The sequence below is a fragment of the Cebus imitator genome, unplaced genomic scaffold (genome assembly GCF_001604975.1).
Source record: "Cebus imitator isolate Cc_AM_T3 unplaced genomic scaffold, Cebus_imitator-1.0 Scaffold33, whole genome shotgun sequence".
In the NCBI taxonomy this organism is placed as follows: domain Eukaryota; kingdom Metazoa; phylum Chordata; class Mammalia; order Primates; family Cebidae; genus Cebus; species Cebus imitator.
The window spans coordinates 2,911-24,926 of NW_016107348.1; the positions used below are offsets into that span (position 1 = coordinate 2,911).

A 22,016-nucleotide genomic window follows, 5' to 3' on the forward strand; every position below is an offset into this window, starting at 1 on the left:
AGTTGCTCTTGGCCAGGCTTGGTGGCTCCATGCCCGTAACCCCAGCACTTTGGGAAGCCAAGGTGGAAGGATTGCTTGAGCCCACAAGTTTGAGGCTTAAGTGAGATTCCCTGTCTTTAAAGGAAGAAGATTGCTCTAGCAGAAAAATATATAGGTCAGATTATTTCATTAAAATGTTTTTAGTTTTTTGTGAGAAAATACACAACTTTAATCTTGTTTCATCAAATGTTAATTAATCGTGGTATGTATTTTGTCTTTTTAAAATTCAGGCTTTCATTAAAGATAGAACCAGGGACAAGCACCCCACGTTCTGCTGCTTCCAGGGAAGATTTAGTAGGTTAGTACATAGTTTCTCTCGTTACCAAATCTACATCAGATAACCTAATGAGGAAGAATATACTCCAAAATAAATAAAAACTTAGTACATCTTATACTGCACATAAAATTTATTTTGGTATTAAAATCTATCAGTCCTTTATAGATTTTTTGTTTTTTAATTTAAAAGCTGCTATAGTTTGTCAGTAGTGTGCAAACAAATATGCTGCCTAATCAAGGAAAATAGATGTAACAGATGGAAAATAATAGACAAGTAGTTATGGATATTCATTTTTAATTAAGAATGCATTGTCCTAGGCAATGAAGGTTGATTGTACTAGAAATTTCTGTGGTCTAATGGGAAAGTCTACTAATTTAATTAGTAGAAGTTATTTTTAATAGCATGATTTTTTTTTAATGTTGACTTTAATACTAGACCAAGTACTAAAAATATAAAAATCATAGTTTCTTCCTTTACCTATTACATAATAATGGGGATATTATGTGTATACCACAAATATTTTTTAAAAACAACATAAAGAGAATTGCTCATTATTTAAGGAATCACTGATAGGTACCTTTTTTAAAATTCCCAGTACAGGCCTTCGCACTAAGTTTCATGTATTTTCTAAAAATATTCGACAACTAATCTAATAAGATGGGAAGAAGTGAAGAAACAAACCATGACAATATCTATGGCGAAGAATATTCCATGCAGAAAAAACGTTTCAATTTAAATTTCTTATATTTAAGAAATTTTTATTATTTCTTAAATATAAGAAATAAAAAAAATAAATTATATTTATTCTTAAAGTGCTATTTTGCACTTTAATAGTATTCTATTTTATTCCCATAAGCCTGAACAATGTCAGTATGGATTTAATTTCTAATTTGAGTGTTTGACCTACCCTGCACATTCTTTAAGAGGAAGTTGAAACTAGGAATAAAGAAGCAATGTATAAAATTAAAAGAGCACTGAACCTAGGACTCAGAAGACCTGGGTGTTTACTCCAGATTTTGTCTGTGATGTGAAAGCTGATCTCTTTTAATTCTGCTGCTGCTTATATAATGGAGAAAATATTTACACTGCCTCTGCTTAGTATAAGTAAGATAAAAATGAATGGATTCTGTTTGGTTTGGGATTTTGTGTTTTAGGACTTGGAATATATTTCTCATCTTTAAGTCAGTTAAATAGAATTAACAATACTATCTCAAAATTTGAACCACATTTAGTATTTTATATCAAGGGACTGAAAAATAAAGTAATCATATGAAATCATTTCAAAATCTCTTTCTCTTTAAATTTAACCCTTAGGTCCTGAAGTAGGAGCATCTCCACAAAGTGGACGAAAAAGTGTGGCAGCTGAAGGAGCCTTGCTCCCACAAACACCCCCATCCCCTCGGAATCTGATTCCACATGGACATAGGAAGTGCCATAGCTTGGGTTATAAGTCAGCATTTTTAATTTTATCTTTCACATTTTTAAGTTGTTTGTAGTTGGGTTTATTGTCTATTTATTAGTTCTCCAGAAAATGGTATCCTTGAATAGTTTTCTTTTTTCTTAACAGCCTTTTTTTGATTCAGTAAAATATCTTGTTTGTCTAAACGCTTTCATTTCTTATTACCTGAATTTGGAAATGGGATTTTGTCAACAGTGCATTTATATTTGGAGATGATAAATGAAAATTATAGAGGGCCATCACAAAGAAAATCAGGATAGCAGTATACCTTTTTTAAAAATTATAACCTTTATATCAAGATATTGTTTGTCTTAACCAAAATCAGTCATAAATTAAGAGGTATAAAAATTATTTTCTTTATTCCTAAATATAAAGAAAACTGACTTTTAACTTCATTAGTTTTGCAGTATTGTTTTTTCAAAATGGGGACACATGTTCACTTTTGCCATGATTTTTCTGGAAATTTAATAACTATTATCCAAAAGCGAATGTGGAAACAATTTTTTTTAATGGACGTGAGGCTCAAAATGAAATTATTTTAAAGTATGCTCTAATTATATAGATACGGCCAGGTTTCCTAAAACATTTTCCCTAAACTGTTAGTTTGAGGCTTTTATGGTGAGATCTCAGTATGACAGCAGGTAAATCTCTTATATCCTAAATCTTTATATGTAAGAGCAGTTTTTATATTCTAAATTAGTAGCAATAATAAAAGATATGAACCTTTTTTTTTCTCTTTGTTTCCAGTTTCATTCATAAAATGAACACAGCAGAATTTAAGAGTGCAACGTTTCCAAATGCAGGGCCAAGACATCTGTTAGATGATAGTGTCATGGAGCCCCATGCACCATCTCGAGGCCAAGCTGAAAGTTCTACTCTTTCTAGTGGAATATCAATAGGTGAGAAAAACTTCTCTGAGAGGGTTGCAATTTAAATAAAAATTTTTTTTTTTAATTGGCTGGAGAAAAATTAACCCCACCACACATAGAGAAAGTTTGGTTAAAAAACAAAGTAGCAGTTAAATACAGGATGAAGTTAATAATTTGTGATGGTTTTAAAGGTGCTTGCTGTTTTTAACTCCACAAGGGGAAGCATTTGAAGAAAGTGGAAACAGAATATATGGGGTGGTTGAATTAGTTAACTGCATGTGATTTGGATATGGTGAGGAGGAAGAGTGTGGGGTCAAGGATAACTTCAGGTTATTTGGATTAAGCAAATATGATAGTTAGATGATGATGCTATTACCAAGCAAGGAAGAAAAGATGAAGACTAATCATCTGTGGGCAGGGAAGTGTTTGTGAAGGGGACTGAGTTTGGGAAATCAGTTCTGTTTTGGACATGTTTTGTTCTATGGAGATGTTAGGTAGGTTTTTGAATATATGAATCTGGAGTTCTGTGGGGTAAGGTCAGGTCTGAAGATATATGAGAAGTATCATATTTACAAGCCATGCTTGATTGAGAGTACCTAAAGAGAGAGTATACATAAATGAGAAGAAAACATTCTCACATTTAGAAGTCTGATTAAATTATTATCTGCATATCAATCTTTTATTATTGAGGATTACATTTTTTTTATTTTTTTGAGACAGAGTTTCAATCTTGTTGCCCAGGCTGGAGTGCAATGGCCCAATCTTGGCTCACTGCAACCTTCGACTCCCACGTTCAGACAATTCTCCTGCCTCAGCCTCCCGAGTAACTAGGATTACAGGCATGCACAACCATGCCCAGCTAATTTTATTTGTATTTTTAATAGAGACAGGGTTTCTCCATGTTGGTCAGCTGGTCTCAAACTCCCAACCTCAGGTGATCTGCCCACCTCGACCTCCCAAAGTGCTGGGCTTACAGGCATGAGCCACTGGCTCAGCCTGACGATTACATTTTGAAACAAATTTAACTTGGCAGTTTCATAAGAATATTAAATTGATTCATGATTACTTTCTGCTGACTTGCCATCTCACATGTATGTCTAATATGCCTCTAAAAATATAAACCCAAAACAAAATTCTCTCTGAATTTCCTCCTTAAATCTCTATCTTCCCTGGCCAAACCTTTTTTTTTTTAAAATATACTTTAAGTTCTGGGGTACATGTGCAGAACCTCAGGTTTGTTACATAGGTATACACATGCCCTGGTGATTTGCTGCACCCATCAACCCGTTATCTACATTAGGAATTTCCCTTAATTCTGTTCCTCCCCTAGCCCCCCACCCCCCAACAGGCCCCAGTGTGTGATGTTCCCCTCTTTGTGTCTATGTGTTCTCATTGTTCAGCTCCCACCTGTGAGTGAGAACGTGCAGTGTTTTTTCTGTTTTTTTGTTAGTTTGCTGAGAATGATGGTTTCCAGCTTCATCCATGTCCCTGCAAAGGACGTCAATTCATCCTTTTTTATGGCTGCATAACATTCTATGATGTATATGTGCCACATTTTCTTTATCCAGTCTATTATTCATGGGCATTTGGATTGGTTCCAAGTCTTTGCTATTATGAACAGTGCCACAATAAATGTACATGTGCATGTGTGTTTATAGTAGAATGTTTTATAATCCTTTGGGTATATACCCATTAATGGTATTGCTGGGTCAAATGATATTTCTGGTTCTAGATCCTTGAGGAAGCACCACACTGTCTTCCACAGTGGTTGAAATAATTTACACTCCCACCCACAGTGTGAAAGCATTCCTGTTTTTCCACATCCTCTCTAGCATCTATTGTTTCCTGACTTTTTAATTACTGCCATTCTAACTGGCATGAGATGGTATCTCATTGTGGTTTTGATTTGCATTTCTCTAATGACCAGTAATGGTGAGCTTTCATGTTTACTGGCCGCGTAAATGTCTTCTTTTGAAAAGTGTCTGTTTGTATCCTTTGCTCATTTTTTGATGTGTTTTTTTTTTTCTTGTAAATTTGTTTGAGTTCTTTGTAGATTCTAGATATTGTCAGATGGATAGATTGCAAAAATTTTTCCCATTCTGTAGATTGCCTGTTCACTCATGATAGGTTCTTTTGCTGTGCAGAAGCTCTTTAGTTTAATTATATCCCATTTGTCAATTTTGGTTTTTGTTGCCATTGCTTTAAGTCTTTGCCCGTACTTATATCCTAAATGGTATTGCCTAAATTTTCTTCTAAGGTTTTTATGGGTTTTAGGTCTTATGTTTAAGTCTTTAATCCATCTTTAGTTAATTTTTGTATAAGGTCTAAGGAAGGGGTTCAGTTTCAGTTTTCGGCATATGGCTAGCCTGTTTTCCCAACACCATTTATTAATTAGGGAATCCTTTCCCCATTGCTTGTTTTTGTCAGGTTTGTCAAATATTAGATGACTATAGATGTGTGTTGTTATTTCTGAGGCCTCTGTTCTGTTCCATTGGTCTATATATCTGTTTTGGTACCAATACCATGCTGTTTTGGTTACTGTAGCCTTGTAGTGTACTTTGAAGTCAGTAGTGTGATGCCTCCAGCTTTGTTCTTTTTGCTTAGGATTGTCTTGGCTACGCGGGCTCTTTTTTGGTTCCATATGATATTTAAAGTAGTTTCTTTCTAATTCTGTGAAGAAAGTCACTGGTAGCTTGATGGGGATAGCATTGAATCATAAATTACTTTGAGCAGCATGGCCATTTTCACGATATTGATTCTTCCTATCCATGAGCATGGAATGTTTTTCCATTTGTTCATGTCCTCTCTGATTTCCTTGAGCAGTGGTTTGTAGTTCTCCTTGAAGAGGTCCTTCACATCCCTCTTAAGTTGTATTTCTGGGTATTTTATTCTCTTTGTAGTGATTGTGCATGGGAGATCACTCATGATTTGGTTGTCTGCTGGTTTATTATTAGTGTATATGAATGCTTGTGATTTTTGCACATTGATTTTGTATCCTGAGACTTTGCTGAAGTTGCTTATCAGCTTACGGAGATTTTCGGTTGAGATGATGGGGTTTTCTAAATGTACAGTCATGTCATCTGCAAACAGAGACAATTTGACTTCCTCTCTTCCTATTTGAATACCCTTTATTTCTTTCTCTTTCCTGATTTTCCAGGCCAGAACTTCCAATAATATCTTGAATAGAAGTGTTGAGAGAGGGCATCCTTGTCTTGTGTCAGTTTTCAAAGGGAATGCTTCCAGTTTTTGCCCATTCAGTATGGTATTGGCTATGGGTTGGTAATAAATAGCTCTTATTATTTTGAGATACGTTCCATCAATACCTAGTTTGTTGAAAGGGTGTTGAATTATATCAAAGGCCTTTCTGCATCTATTGAAATAATCATGTAGTTTTTGTCATTGGTTCTATTTATGTGATGGATTACATTTATTGATTTGCATATGTTGAACCAGCCCTTGTATCCCAGGGATGAAGCCAGCTTGATCATGGTGGATAAGCATTTTGATGTGCTGCTGGATTTGGTTTGCAAGTATTTTATTGAGGATTTTTGCATCGATGTTCATCAGAGATATTGGCCTGAAATTTTCTTTTGTGTGTGTGTCTCTGCCAGGTTTTGGTGTCAGGATGATGCTGGCCTTATAAAATGAGTTAGGGAATTGTCTCTCCTTTTCTATTATTTGGAATAGTTTCAGAAGGAATGGTATCAGCTCCTCTTTGTACCTCTGGTAGAAATCAGCTATGAATCCGTCTGGTCTCGGGCTTTTTTTTTTTTTTGGTTGGTAGGCTATTAATTACTGCATCAATTTCAGAACTTGTTATTGGTCTATTCAGAGATTCGACCTCTTCCAGGTTTAGACTTGGGAGTATCTATGTTTCTAGGAATTTATTCATTTCTTCTAGATTTTCTAGATTATTTGCAGAGGTGTTTATAGTATTCTCTGATAGTAGTTTGTATTTCTGTGGGATCATGGTAATAATCCCCTTTATGGTTTTTTTGGGTTTTTTTTGGTTTTTTTTTTTTGCATCTATTTGATTCTTTTCTCTTTATTAGTCTGGCTAGAGATGCCCTGCCTAAAAAGAGGAGGAATCTAGAGACAGTGATTACAGCTGCTTTGCTGAGCTGCAGAAGGCTCCACCCAGTTGGATCTTCCCTGCAGCTGTGTTTACACTATGAGGGGAAAAACCACCTATTCAAGTCTAATAATGGCGGATGCCCCTTCCCCCAGCAAGCCTCAAGCATCCGAGGTCGACTTCAGACTGCTGTGCTTACAGCGAGAATTTCGATCCAGTAGATCTTGGCTTGCTAGGCTCCGTAGAAGTGGGATCCACTGAGCTACACCACTTGGCTCCCTGGCTTCAGCCCCCTTTCCAGGGGAGTGAACGGTTCTGTCTCGCTGGCAATCTTGGTGCCACTTGGGTATGGAAAAAAACTCCTGCAGCTATCTCAGTGTCTGCCCAAACAGCCTCCCAGTTTTAAGCTTGAAACCCAGGGCCCTGGTGGCACAGGCACCAGAGGGAATCTGGTCTGCAGGTTGCAAAGACTGTGGCAGAAGTTTAGTATCCGGGCCAGGGTGCACCATTCCTCATAGCACAGTTCCTCATGGCTTCCTTTGGCTAAGCTAGGGAGTTCCCCAACCCCTTGCGCTTCCCAGGTGAGGAGACGTCCCACCCTGCTTCAGTTCGCCCTCTGTAGGCTGTACCCACTGTCTAACCAGTCCCAGTCAGATGAGCCAAGTACCTCAGTTGGAAATACAGAAATCACCCGCTTTCTGCATTCATATTGCTGAGAGCTGCAGAGCGGAGCTATTCCTATTCGGCCATCTTGCCAGGTCCTTTTTTTTTTTTTTTTTTTTTTTTTTTTTTTTTTTTTTTTTTTTTTTTTTTTTTTTTTTTTTTTTTTTNTTTTGAGATAGTCTTGCTCTGTCACTCAGGCTGGAGTGCAGTGGCACAATCTCAGCTCACTGTTTCTATTTTTTTTTATTTGAGACAGTCTCGCTCTGTCTCCCAGGCTGGAGTATAGTCGCAGGATCTCGGCTTACTGCAAACTCCACCTCCTGGGTTCAAGCGATTCTTGTGCCTCAGCCTCCAAGTAGCTGGGATTATAGGCACGTGCCACCACGCCTGGCTAATTTTTTGTATTTTTAGTAGAGACAGAGTTTCACCGTGTTAGCCAGAATGATTTCCATCTGCCTGCCTCGGCCTCCCAAAGTGCTGGGATTACAGGTGTGAGACACCATACTCAGCCTGATTAAATTATTTTTTAAGAGAAGGGTGGGTCATCAAAGGAAATTAAAAAGGAGGGATCAATGAAGTAGGGAGAAAAATACACAAAAGCCCAGTAGATGAAATATCTCAAGGAGGAGGAAAGTGTTGAATGTGTCAATATCAAATGTAAAAAAAGAGAGCTCAGATGAGAATGGGGAATTGACTGGGAGATTTGGCCAGATAAAAGTTATTGATGGCCTTGACAAGAGTTACTTCAAAGAGATTTCAGGGCAAGGCCTGGATTGGAGTAGTTATGAAAATGAGAGGTGAGGAAACAGAGATAGCTACTGTGAAGGAGAGCAGAAAATTGGGACTATGTTGGAAAGGGACGTGAGATTTATAGAGGGATTTGTTTTTTCTTCCTAAACTTTCATTTTTTTAGTCTTCTAGATGAACATTATTTCTTTTTACAATTAGAAATTATTCATACAGTCCGGGCAGGGTGGCTCACGCCTGTAATCCCAGCACTTTGGGAAGCCCAACTGGGCCGATCTCTTGAGGTCAGGAGCTCAAAATGAGCCTGGCCAACATGGCAAAACCCCATCTCTACTAAAAAAACAACAATTAGTGGGGAATGATGGTGCATGCCTGTAATCCCAGCTACTTGGGAGGTTGAGGCACAAGAATCACGTGAACCCAAAAGGCAGAGGTTGCAGTGAGCCACACCACTGCACTACCCAACCTGGACCATAGTGTGAGATTCTGTCTCAAAAAAAAAAAAGAAAGAAAGAAATTACTCATACAATAGCTCCTTTTATTTTTAAAAAGAAATAAAGGAGGAATAATGTCTTCATCTGTGATTAAGTACCAGATCGTTCAAGGGCTAAGCCTGTTATTACTGATATCTTAATCAATATTGGTGAACAGCTAATAGAAAGAGATGCAAAAGCAGATTTCATTTTCTTGAACATGCTGACTTCCTTAACCCTTCAGAGTTAAAATGTAACTATTTCAGAGTTCTCCATTACCATTCAGCAGTTGTTTATTCTGATAGTCCCCTTTTTATAAATGCAAATGATTAAATGATAAAATTTTTTAAAAAGAAGGTAAGTTTGTCACCTGAAATACCTCTTATTAATGTTCTAAGTTGCCTATATGCAAATATTAATCTCAGTCTGAAGAATAATTTTGCAAAGGGAAGAACTTTTTTCAGTCAAAAATTTGCTACACTTATGGAATTTGGCATACCACTTAAAAAGTAATTTTTAAAATTACAGTTCCCAGGTTTATACTATTTGACCCTTTCCCATCTCTAGTGTTATAATGAGAATTATTTGGTAGTTTATAGCTTTTACTTTTCGTAGATGTCCTTTTACCACAAGATAGTTGTCTAGTTCTTTTATTGAGTTACAGTTAGTGTCTCAGTGTGAAGACTTTTCTCTTTTAGAGCAGATTTTTGCATTTGTGTGTGTTTTTTAATTATTCTAAGGCAAAGTAGGTAAACAGTAAGAGATTGTTGCATCCTGGTTTGTAAATTAAGAACATTACACATAGGCATTTACCTTCGAGGATTTTTGTTTTAAAGCTTTAACAATATGAAAAAAGAATGAGTGTATTACTGTAAGATAATAGGTGTTAGTATACACACACAAGTTTTTCTTTAGCTGTAACTTCTACATGTAATATTAATCTATGGTGAAGACTTTGAAAATACTGTGGGAAAATTAACCAGTGCTTAGAACAATGGCCTCAAACATTTTTTTAATGTGGTGTCTATTCTAGATAATCTTGAGTAGTCTCACCTAGCCAAGAACTAAGGGAAGGATATTCACTCTGAGTTTCATGCTTACATTTTCTACAAATAAGTTATACTAATTATGCTTAAATTTTCAGTTTTTACCACATAATGCCACAAATCAAAGATAATGTAGATAATGTACAAGACCCCACCACTACCACAGGCTACCTCTGGCTCTTCTGAGCCATACAATACAGACAATTATTTCAGTGACTGTTACCTCAAGTTATCCAAGGATGGTACATAACTAGTGCCATTGCAAACCCATAGAAAGGTATTAATCCATCGTCTCTAAGAGAGACAAGACTAACGGATACCTTACAGCATCCATTACAGGTATCTGATGGAAACCTTACAGCATTAGAATTTGAGTCTCTCGTAGAACCCTGCTTAATAGACAGTTTAACTTGACCTATTAGTCATCCTAATTTTATTAAGAGTCAAAGTTATCTTTAAAGTAACATTTAGGTCAACTAAGCTGTTTTGGACTCTTTAAAATTATTCCTCATAGTTTTTTGTTTTTCCCAACTAATTTTAAATGTTCTATTTGAAGACCATTTTATTTTAACTGATCTCTCAGCAAAAGAGAAAATTGTTACATTTTTATAGCACTAGTTTTTGCTTTTTTTAATTTAGAGACTCCATCCTCTTTAATCTTGTGTCTAGAGACAAAGAATTGGATTTTATTAAGATTTTTTATACTTAGGATAATTAGTAATGGACTTTAATACAAAGAGAAGCATGCCATGAATCTCCAAGGATTTTATAATTATATTGGTCCCAAATTATGACAAACGTAATAAGAAGTTTTGTGTTATTTTATGTTCTCTAATGGTAGGAAAAATTGTTTGTTGACATAATGAATTTCAACTGCAAGTAGACATGCAAAAATATTTTATGCTATTTTGTTGTTTTAGGTTGTCCTGTCAACTATATTGCAAAAGAAACCTAACAGCAGTAATATTAGAATAAAGAATTAATATGTGGATATGTTTACCCACAGTGTGATTGTCATTTTATAAGCGTAGTTAATAAATTTATTTTTAAATTGTGAAATGCAAAGTAGAGAGATAATTCTGATGTTTAAAAAATAGAATAACTTTTCATTCTAGGTAGCAGTGATGGTTCTGAGCTAAGTGAAGAGACCTCATGGCCTGCTTTTGAAAGGTAAGATAAATTGTCCATTTGAACTGCCTTGAGTTTATTTTGTCTGTGTTAAATAATATGATAATAAAAATTTTAAGAGTTAATATTTACTACATATCCCTAAGGGATTATTTAAGTTTGCTGCTGTTAAATCAGAAGTTGATATTTAAGTTTGGATATGTAAGTAATGAGAATGAATGATAGTCTTATCTCTACATGTTTATTTGGTAGCATGATACATATATTTGAATTTTAGTACATTTAAAATTGTAACTTAAAAATAATAACCAGTGATAGACAAGTAAACTCCTTATGTATTCAAAAAATTATTTCCTTAAGTTCTGATTCATTTAAGTAATTTTAAGGCATTTAGTGGAATGGTCAACTTTATTCTCTGCTACTTTGTCAAGGACGAAATGATTTAATAAACTTTAAATTATACAAGTAAAGCAAGTTAAGGTTTGAGTTTAAATTGTCATCATTCAAAATTTTCAGAGTACACATTTATACTGAAATACTATAAGCTATGCTTCCTTCTCCTTCCTTTGTTACTTTAAGCTATAAAAGCTGTCATCTGCTTGTAGCAAATATCATGGTATATTGAGCTCTAAGTACATACAAGATCTGAAGAATGTGATCAAACAATGCAAATAATTATTTATTAAATGTCGTTTAGGATTCTTTTTATTTTTTTAGAGACGGGTTTTCACCATATTAGCCAGGCTGGTCTTGAACTCCTGACCTCAGGCGATCCACCTGCCTCGGCCTCCCAAAGGGCTAGGATTACAGATATGAGCCACCACACCCAGCCTAAATGTGCTTTAGGATTCTTAGTTTTCTCTGGCCATTTCAGTTCTGCCATTTTAGACTCATGAGATATTTGGCTCTTGACCAAAATGATCACTCCCTTTTGTATCTGAACTAAGCAACTGAGTTTCTATAAATGCCTATATTCGTTATTCAACAAGAACATCATTTGAATTGAATGTTAAATATCATATTAATACGGAAGTAGAAAATATTTAATTACCTAACTCCGTATCAGTCACTTTCAGAAAACAGTTTTAAAATTTTATTTGAATTAATGTCATGCTGTTTAATTGGAAAAATAGATTCTAATTTCTTACGTAACTTCATAAAGATTTCTCACTGTTATGTAAGATTTTATTTATAAGTTTTACATTGCAAAGTACTTATGATTTTTTCTACTCTGTCAGTGATCCCAAGTTTTGTTCTCTTTGTTTTTGGGGATAATAATAATAATAATTGTTTTTATTTATTTTTGTATTATTTTTCTTCCAACCTTTACTTTTGATCTGTTCATTTGGGTTTGCCTGAAATGTGAAAAACACAAGAATTGCCTTTGACATGTTGTCTGGATTTGTTCAAATTGTCTTTTCCTCTAGAAAGAACATAATACCATAAGAAGTTAATTCTAAGTGTATTATAATCTTTAGATTTGAAAAATATTGATTAACCAAATAGTTTCTTAGATCACTTGAGTTATAAGTGAGTAACCAGAATTATTTCTGTTAAATAATCTGTTCTCCTCCCAGCAGGTTACTTATGAAGACAGTATTTAATGGCGTTACCTTCACGTCTGAAAACAATTTTTCTCTTTATAACAAATGTTTTGCCTTACAGACATCTGCAGCTAAAAAAAATCTACTTTTCCTATGCCAACTTTAAATTAGTGGGCTCTTGGAACATTTTGAGAACAATGAAGTGAATACTGCCCAGCAAGATTCAGACATGAAATAATAGAAAGTGAATAAAGAACTAGGATTTAAAGTACTACACATGGATAGTGAACTTGAACATAGTACTCTGAATATTAACGTACCATTTTCTGTTCTTATTTTCTAGACAGACATCAAATGCATTGTTAAGTTGTTAAAATAATGCCTTTGCTTTTAAATATCATTTATCAACAGTGCTACATTCCGGTTTTCCTAGGCAAAGAAGTATCAGCGTTTTTATGTGTCTGGGTTTTTTGTTGTTGTTTTTTAACTATTAATGTGCCATTTTGGATAAGTATTAACTTATTTTTATCATATATTGGCTTTGTCAGTTAATGTAGAAATAACATAATGCCTATTTTACTCAATTCATTTCTTTTATTAGTTTTGGTGGTGTTTTTTTTTTTTAACTTACTATAAAGGATAAAGAGGAAAATAAAGTTTTCCTTATTAGTTTTAAGTTTTCAAGCCACATTGCTTTTAGGTGTCTTCATAGGGACATATAATAAAAATGAATTACTATTATAAATCCAGGCATGATATTTAAAATGGAATTCAAGAAATGGTATATAAACATAAAAATTTTTGAAGTATTTTTCAGGTGTTTAAAAAATTATTATTTGGCTATAAACAGCTCTTTAATTCCTTTAGCATATTTGTGAAAGTTAATGTATATATAAATATATGGTATGTACTAAATACCTCTGAGTATTTCTAGAGTCAATAGTAGAAGAAAAAATTTTTGAAATCTATGCTGCATAGTTTAAAACAGAAAGAGAAACAATCACATACTATCCTCTTGTAAGATTTAGAAAGCTGTGTTAGAAGAAGAAACTATTATACTGTTCTAGGTATTGATGATGACTGTGTGAATAAAAGTATATGTAATATATACAATTTATAATGGAATCCAACAGGAACAGATTATACCATTCTCTGGGCCCGGTGACAAGAGTGGCACGAAATGGCTATCGAAGTCACATGAAGGCCAGCAGGTACAATTCCCCTGCATTCAGGAGTCACAGAACTCCCTTATGGCGTTGGTGATTGGCTTACATGGGTGTGGTCTGACATTATTTCTCTTCTTTCTCAACTAACTGATTTAAAAACTAAACATATTACCCAGAAAAACTTTCCTTTCAAGATCTAATGTGAAGATAATTTTCAGCTATTCTTTCTGATCCACAGAGCTAATTGCCAAAACTTGCATCTTAACATTACATATTTTAAAATGCTTCCAAGTTGGTAGTCTTTAAACTGCACCAGTCTTTCTACTGCTGATAGTTATTGAGTGATATAAAAATCTGCTTGTTATTCATAAGTTGTAATCAAAGCATTTACTTTGCTAATAAATTTATATTTGATTTGTCTTTTTAAAAACTTTTCAGATAAACTGCAGGTCCTGAATATAGACAAGTCTATTTCATAAAATAATAATTTGCATATTCGTTCAGTTGTTCATGTAGTTAAACCAGGTCTCTTTTTGCACTTTACTAGCTATAGAGGCAGATAAGGATGGTGTATTGATTGGGAAGGTAGGGTTTAATGATAATGGGTAATCAACCAATTTATAACACAACAAAATACCAAACTTCAGAACCAAACTTTATGTCAGTTTGATGGTGTCTAATCTCTCTGAGTATACCTCCCTGAATATAAATAGCTTTAGCATGAAATTTCTACTGGTTTGTAGGTTTTCAAAGTCACTTTGAAGACACCTAAATAATCACAAAGGAATAAACTGGCAAACTTCAGTTTTCATTGTTTTTATAGGAATTCTGCAGCTCATGTCAAGTCACCAGTGACATTTTTATCAGCGTGTATGTTTAATTGGCTCACATAGAAACCATTATTGTATTAAATATAGGACCTTAAATCAATTAGGGAAAGATATTAAAGTGTTGGTTATTTTGTGATGGTTTTTTAAAGATACATGGAAAGGAAATTTTGAATTTTGGGTCTTTTCCTTTCGTGGAGAGCTATTAGGCCATAATCACTTATGCACTGATACCATTTAAATATTATTGAAATGTATTGCAGAAAGCTTGTTGTATAAATATATTATTATTGACTTTATTACTTCTTTCTGCTATTTTAGAATTAAATTAAGCATGAGTTTTCTTTTTTTCTTTTTGAGCTTCTATTTTTATTTTCAGTTTTATATATACTTAAATACTTTTAACAAATAGAATCCTCATTTTTCCTACCAAGACTTAAAGTTTTTAATGGGGAAAATAAGGTTACAACAGTGATTCAGTATGGCACGTTAAGAAGAAAACAAATCTTAAACTATTAATTTGATTTTTACTAAAGTGAATTACTGCATTCTTTCTAAATTATACTTGTTCAAATACATAATAAAGTGTGTTTTTTAACCATCTGCTGACTGTAATAACTTTCTAATTAACTTTTGTGACAGCTTATAAATTTCAAGATTAATAAACCTTTAAAATTGTCAATGTCTTCTCAGCTCTGAATAAAGTAACAAAGTTTTCAAATTAAGAATAATTACATTTTATTTAAGTACCTACTTGATGACTGTTACAGACAAAACCTCTCATGTGTTCTTTTCTTCGTTATTATAGCTCTGCAGAGTCGGAAGATTTAGCAGTACATTTATATCCAGGAGCTGTTACTATTCAAGGTGTTCTCAGGAGAAAAACTTTGTTAAAAGAAGGCAAAAAGCCTGCAGTAAGATTTCATTATATTATATTTTAATATACCTTTTAAAATATGCAAATATATAAGACCCTGGAAGGTACTAAAACAATTAAAACCTGATTATAGTAGACTTGAAATAATGTAAAATAAGGTCCTTCCACCTTATCCTTGGGTGATCCATTCCAAGACCCCCAGGGGATGACTGAAACCTCAGATAGTACCATACCAAATTACCATCAGTTGGAACATGCTTCTATTCATGTCTTCCATCCACAAATTGAATACCTTTTCTATCTTAACTAAGCTCTTAACCCTACACAGCAGCCATAACATTGGCAGTTTGAGGTGCAATATCAAAACTAGCATGAATTTCTTTTTCCTTCTTCACAATTTCACAGATAGAAAATTATGCTTATCATGGATCTTAGTAACCTTAGCATCTAATTCTTCTTCCCTAAATCAAGAACTTTTTCTTTTCACTTAAGGAAGCAGTGGGGAGTGGGGCACAAGGATAACACATACAGCGTGGAGGTGCTGGACACAGAAAGAGATGATTATGTCCACAGAAGGACGGATCAGAACTGTGTGAGATTTTATCATGCTACTCAGAACAACACATGATTTTAAAACCTGTGAATTATTTATTTCTCAAATTTTCCAATAAATGTTTTTAGACTATGGTTGCCTGTGGGTAACTGAAACCACAGATAAGAGGGAAACTACTGTATACATTTGCTTCACCATATTTTCTTAAAGGGTTATTATATGTGCCATATGGATTTCTGTTAAATCATATGTTAAGGGTGCTTAAATCCAGGTACTTTTTTTTAACCTCCTTTTATAGTTCTTATACAAAATTGTTTCTTAGAGAATCCTGAAAGTATATCATTAAGAAATATTTTAGTATTAAGTTTAGGTAAAATAGAAAACAAAGAATAACAACTGTAAAAAGTGGAATCTGATTGTGTTTTATTTTATTTAAATTTCTATAGTGCAGCTTTGTTTTCTATATAAAATAGAACCCAAATATTAAACGTTTTCCAAACCATAACTATATGGGTAGGGGTGGGGAAGGAAGATTGGTAGAACAAAGCTCTTCATATGTATCAAAGAAGTTTATTCTTCCTCGACACCAGCATAGTAGTTTGACTACTAAGGAAAAATTTTTTCCCTTTCTCAAATTTGAAATATAAAACCTTTGACATATATCCACACTTAAAGCTTTTGATAATATGGGGGTTTCATATGAGTAATCTTATTTTGCTGCTTATATCACAGCCAAAGGCACATACAATCAAGAAGCTCTTAGGTGGGCTAGTGAACTCAGAATTGCATGTCAGGTGAAGCATTACCATACCTTTTGTGTGCCAGATGCTAGAAATAGAGCAGTGAACAAGGTGAGGCAAAGTGCCTTTCTCCTGGGTTACGTTTCAGTGAGGAGAAATAGAGAATAAGGCTTTAAAATAAGGTCACAGAATGCAGAATGATGGGCCAAGGAGGAATGCCACTGTGGCAAGACGTTTGAGCTGAGATCTGAATTAGGAAGTTGAGTTAGCTGTGAAAACATGTAGAGTTCAGGAAACAAGAAGACTTGTATGGGTTAAGCATTGAAATTGGCGAAGGTGAAGGGGTTAAGAGCCAAAAGCTAGGGTTGTTTGATGATAAATGTGATGTGTAAGAGAAAGAGAGAAAACGAAGATAACTTCTAGGTTTGGGGACTGAGGTGGGTTGATGCTGGGAACATTTATTGAAATGAGGGGCAGGTCAGTCTTGGCCAAGTTCAGTTTGATATGCTTATTAATTATAACATTCAAGTGGAGATGTCATTGTGGCCCTTGAAGAAGTATGGATCATGAGGTCAGCAGAGAGGTGGAGGGAGAGAGATCTGGGAGTCATTAGCATACAGATAGAGAGTATCTGAAATATGGAACAGGATGATAGATTAAGAAGAAAGTATAGCTAGAGAAGAAAACAAGACTGGAGATAGGGCTCTGTAGTATTAAAGGTCTTCCATAAAGAAGAGTATAAAGGAAAACTAAACAACTGTTATCCCAGAAGCCTAGCAGTTACAATACTTCAAAAAGGAAAGAGTGGTCAGCTGGGTCAGATGCTGCTAAGAGGTTGACTATGATAAGGGCAGAGGCTTTGCTAAAGTTACAATCATCAGTGACCTTGTTGCCCCAAAAGCCAAATGAAGTGAGATGAGTAGAAAATGGTCAAAACAGAAGAAGCTGAGGCAAGATTTGGAGACATCCATGCTGTTATGCTGAGAAAAGGGGCGAGAAATTGGTTGGTGTCTGGGGGTTGAGGAGATGGGTCAAAGGAGGAATTTTAAAGGTGGGAGTACTATTAAGGCTCATTTGTATAATGATGGTAGAGGGAGAAATACTGAGAAGCAGTGGAGTTAATTGCAAAAGCAAACTTCTTAAGAAAGTGAGAGATAATTGGAATCTTGGGCATAAAAAGAGAGTTGAGTTTGTCTTTAGATAGCATCGGGTTAACCCGTTGTAGCAGGAAGAGTGACTGAGTATGTGGTTCTGCAAATAGGTAGGTAGTTATATAGAAGTGACAGTATTTGAGATTACGATTTCAGAAGTGACACAGCTCAACTCTGAGGTTAGGGCTTTGTTTAAAGTGAACTTGATCATTGGCACTTTAACAATGTAAAGCAGCTAAGAAGCCAGGAACATTTTAATAGTATATTCATGTGTTTGCCCTACCCAGGTAGCATCTTGGACAAAATATTGGGCAGCTTTGTGTGGGACGCAGCTTTTTTACTATGCTGCCAAATCTCTAAAGGCTACAGAAAGAAAACATGTAAGTATTCGTTCTCTACACTTTTAGCATAGTTTCACAGAGTGTTCATGGTTATAAAGAAAGCAGACCTAATGGGATGCAAGGGTTTTGGGGTTTGCTCTTGTTTTTTCCTATCTTCTAGTCCAAAAGTTTTTATACTTATTTCTTTTTTGAATACCATTTTTCCCTGCAAATGTCAAGACTGCACATTACATTTATCTATTTGTCATCAAAGCTTTCTCAGATCTGGATTTCCTGCTCAATATTCTTCAAAACTATTGCCTTGGAGTTTCCATTCCTAATTAGCAAAATGTGAAAATGTGGGACCAACATCTAGTATTTTTTCCATCTCAGTCTCTGGTTCCGTGATTATTCCCAACAGTGAAGAGGAATAAGCAATTACAGCAGTTACGCTACAGTCACTTTCTCGTGCTTCATATTACTTAAAAGAAGCCTCTTTTCACCCTGCAGAATCTTTCTATAAATCTCTTTTGCATGCTGTTTTGTTTTTTTTTTTGTTTTCGTTTTTGTTTTGTTTTGTTTTGAGACAGAGTTTCACTCATGTTACCCAGGCTGGAGTGCAATGGCGCGATCTTAACTCACCGCAACCTCGCCTCCTGGGTTCAGGCAATTCTCCTGCCTCAGCCTCCTGAGTAGCTGGGATTACAGACACACTCCACCATGCCCAGCTGATTTTTTTTTTTGTATTTTTAGTAGAGACAGGGTTTCACCATGTTGACCAGGATGGTCTCGATCTCTTGACCTCGTGATCCACCCGCTTCGGCCTCCCTGTTTTGTTTTTACGTGCCAGTGATCAAATCTTTGAAAGGAAGAATGATTTTCTATGTTGCATTAATCAAATCTGAGAGGAATTTTATTTCTAAGTCACGTATTTTTGGGGAGAAAAATTAAGTGGTTTATCTTACTGAGGAAAGGTAAGCCAGTGAATAAAAATTTGAGTTCTTTTTCTACTTAAAACTTACCCAAATGATACTGCGTTATTCAGAGAAACTCTTCTTTATTCTCAGTTTTAGCCCTTTAATCAAACCAAAGGTATAGAAAAGAACATTTTTGGTTTAAATGAAGGTGGGAAGTGCCATAAGATAGCATTGTCTTTCTTTATTAATGATACCCACTGCCTGCCACTGTCCTGAGCATCGTGACTCATTGCCATGCTTTTCTTTAGACTGTGAGCATGTGTGTGTCCCTAATTAATCCATGGTTTCATTTTTTAACTGTACCTTAATGGGATCATTTATATTCTTAAGAACTAGCTTTTTTGCTCACTATTATGATTGTTTACGTAGCTCTTGCTTTGAGATAAAGGATTTGATCATGGAGATTTATTCTGTGAATATGTATTTTTTTAATTCTAGTCAAAGTGACAATAATGCCCATATACCTTACAACATTTACACAGATTAGTTTTGCTAGAACAATTTGTAGAGTTAGTACTGCTGTTCTCAAAGGGAGAAAAAAGTTGGATTCAGTTCAGTTAAATCCATTATCTTCAGATATAGAAAGTAACTTTTCACATAGCCACATTGAGATACTTGCTGGCTAGATTTCACTTAGTTGACTATTGTAAAAGTCATTATTCAAAATAAAATGGTTTTTTTGTTGTTTTTTCTTAGTTTCAATTAGAAAAAGTCCAAATTAGAGAAGTTATAACTGAATTTGTCATCTAATTGGTAAATATTGTTTTGTGCTTTGCATTGTTGCTTATGCATAAAAAGTTACTATTATGTTATAGGTTGGGTTTTTAATAGGTTTCTGATAGGTAATGTATCTAAAATGTTTACAAATTAAAGCATAGTGGGTTGTGAGAAAATCTAATTGAGTACCAAGAAAACTGACTGCATTTCTCATCTCTTCTAATTAAATTAAAATACAATTAAAGAATAAATTTGAAGAACAGGATAGACAGTATAGAGACAGGTCTATATCTGTACTTAGTATTAATTTTGAGATAGAAAAGATATGGCATAGAACTAAAAGCAATGGAGGAAAAAAATTGGTTTTCAAATAAAATGCAAATAAATTGGAGGAAAATATCTGCTATATGTAAGCAACAGATAAAGGAATAAATCACTATTTAAACAGAGCACCACCTACATTGTATTTTTGCCAAAATACTTAACATGAATCTTATAAGGAAATAATCAAATCCAAATTGTAGGACATTCTATGAGACAGCTAGCCTAGAATCTTAAAAAGACCAAAATTTGACAGGTGGAGTAAGAGCAGGGGGACAGGAGGACTGTTATAGATTAAAAGAGGTTTGACACCTAAATGCAATATATGTTTTTTAGTTTAATCCAGGAGTTATATTAGGGAAAAAAAATTTAAAGCTATAAAGATTATTATTGGAACAATTTAAGAAAATGTAATATGGACTCTCTATGGTATCTGTTCAATTTCTTAGAAATGATAATTAAGTTGTGATTGTATAGGAATATATTCTTGTTCTTAAAAAACACATGTTGAAGTAGAGTTCAATGTTGTGATGTCTGCAATTTACATTTGAATGTTCAGAGAGATCAAATACAAGAACATAGATTAAGGATATATAGCTAGTCATTGTGGCATTCTCTCAACTTCTGTACAGCTTGAATTTTTTCAAAATAAAAAACTGGAGGAGAAAAAAAATCATAGATGAAAATATGCTTGTTGATGTGTGTATACAAACCCAGAAGGGGGACATATGTAAGCCTATATACCTTATTTTAGCATTCTATAAAGTATATATTTTTTTGCCTATAAGGAACAGAGTTTGCGAAGGTAGAGTGATCAGCCTCACTCACTATTTAAAAATGCAGATTAAGGGAGACACTTTCTTGCCATTAGACAAAAGTTTAAAAGATTGATGCTATAGCATTGGTCGTGATGTAGGGAAACCGACTGTCATCCATGGCTGGTAGAAATCTAAATCACTGTTTTTGTGGTGGCCAGTCCTAGTCAGTATTTAGCTTGATAATAACGAGAAATTCCTCATCTGAGAATTTATCCCGCAGAAATCTTTGAACAAGTGCACAAAGATATCTGTAGAAGAATATTTCTACAATATTTATGACAACAGAAATCTGGAAAAACCCAAAATACTTATAAATAAGGAAGTGGTTACTGATAGGTGAAAACCACAAGTCAGAGTGTAAATATATCCCCGATTAATACATAAAAACCAACAGCAACAATGACACAAGCCTCTGATACAATAAATGCATAGAATAAGGTCTGGTGGTTGTCACCTCACATGATGATTATGTCTAGAGAATGCGATGGGATTCGGCTGGTTTTTAAAGTGCGTTTGCACTTCATAGTTTCATCCCTGTTTCTGAAGCAGTTTATGTTGCTTGAGTTACTTTTTTTCTTTTTGAAAAAAGAAGGAATTGAGGTAAAAGTTTTTAGGCCTAGGAAAAGAATATTAGAAGATCATACTATTCACACTGAAGTAAATTTTGAGCTGTCAAATTAGCAGTCCTGTGGTATTGCCAATTTCATCCTTCATAGTATGAAAACTTACTGATTTCTTTAGCTTTCATATTTCACTCTCATGTTATAAATGAGCTATGTTCATTCTTTTCCCCATTTCCTTTAACCGTGAAGCATATTATACATGCAAAAGAAGATAGGGAGTATACATGTACATTTTAAAACACAATAAATAAAACGAACACCTGTATACTCTCCACCCAATGTAAGGAACAGAATGTTACTAGAACCATCAAAGCCTTCCTAGAGGCATCTTCTTTCCTATCAGCCATACTCACACAGCCTGTCACTGTCCTGAACTCTTGTTAATTGTTGCCTTATTTTTCTTTAGTGTTTAACCATGTATACTTCCTTATATAATGTACTGTTTCATTTTTGAACTGTACCTGAATGGCTTCACATATATATTCTTAAGCACTAGCTTAAGCCAAACCATTCTTCTTTTATAACAGCCATTTCTCAGGATTACAAAAATAAGTCGTAGTTACAATAATAACAATAATAGTTAACTACAAAAGTAATATGGTAAGAATA

At 34.5% G+C, this 22,016-nt stretch overlaps 1 protein-coding gene across 3 annotated transcripts in view; it reads left to right on the top strand.

The window, feature by feature from the left end:
• The first annotated feature begins 6 nt into the window (after window positions 1-6).
• The window catches only part of LOC108301293 (ras-specific guanine nucleotide-releasing factor RalGPS2), a 42,268-nt gene continuing 20,258 nt past the window's right edge, over window positions 7-22,016 (top strand). Inside the window, exons 1-7 of one of the 3 annotated variants that reach the window (XM_017524419.2) lie at window positions 7-337; window positions 1,631-2,416; window positions 2,523-2,674; window positions 10,761-10,815; window positions 13,451-13,528; window positions 15,119-15,224; window positions 17,919-18,011. In XM_017524419.2, the coding sequence (XP_017379908.1) occupies window positions 2,391-2,416; window positions 2,523-2,674; window positions 10,761-10,815; window positions 13,451-13,528; window positions 15,119-15,224; window positions 17,919-18,011 (510 nt within the window). In that variant the 5' untranslated portion in view covers window positions 7-337; window positions 1,631-2,390. The remainder of the gene's footprint in view (window positions 338-1,630; window positions 2,417-2,522; window positions 2,675-10,760; window positions 10,816-13,450; window positions 13,529-15,118; window positions 15,225-17,918; window positions 18,012-22,016) is intronic. The other 2 variants (XM_017524416.1, XM_017524418.2) reach the window with 2 other exon arrangements.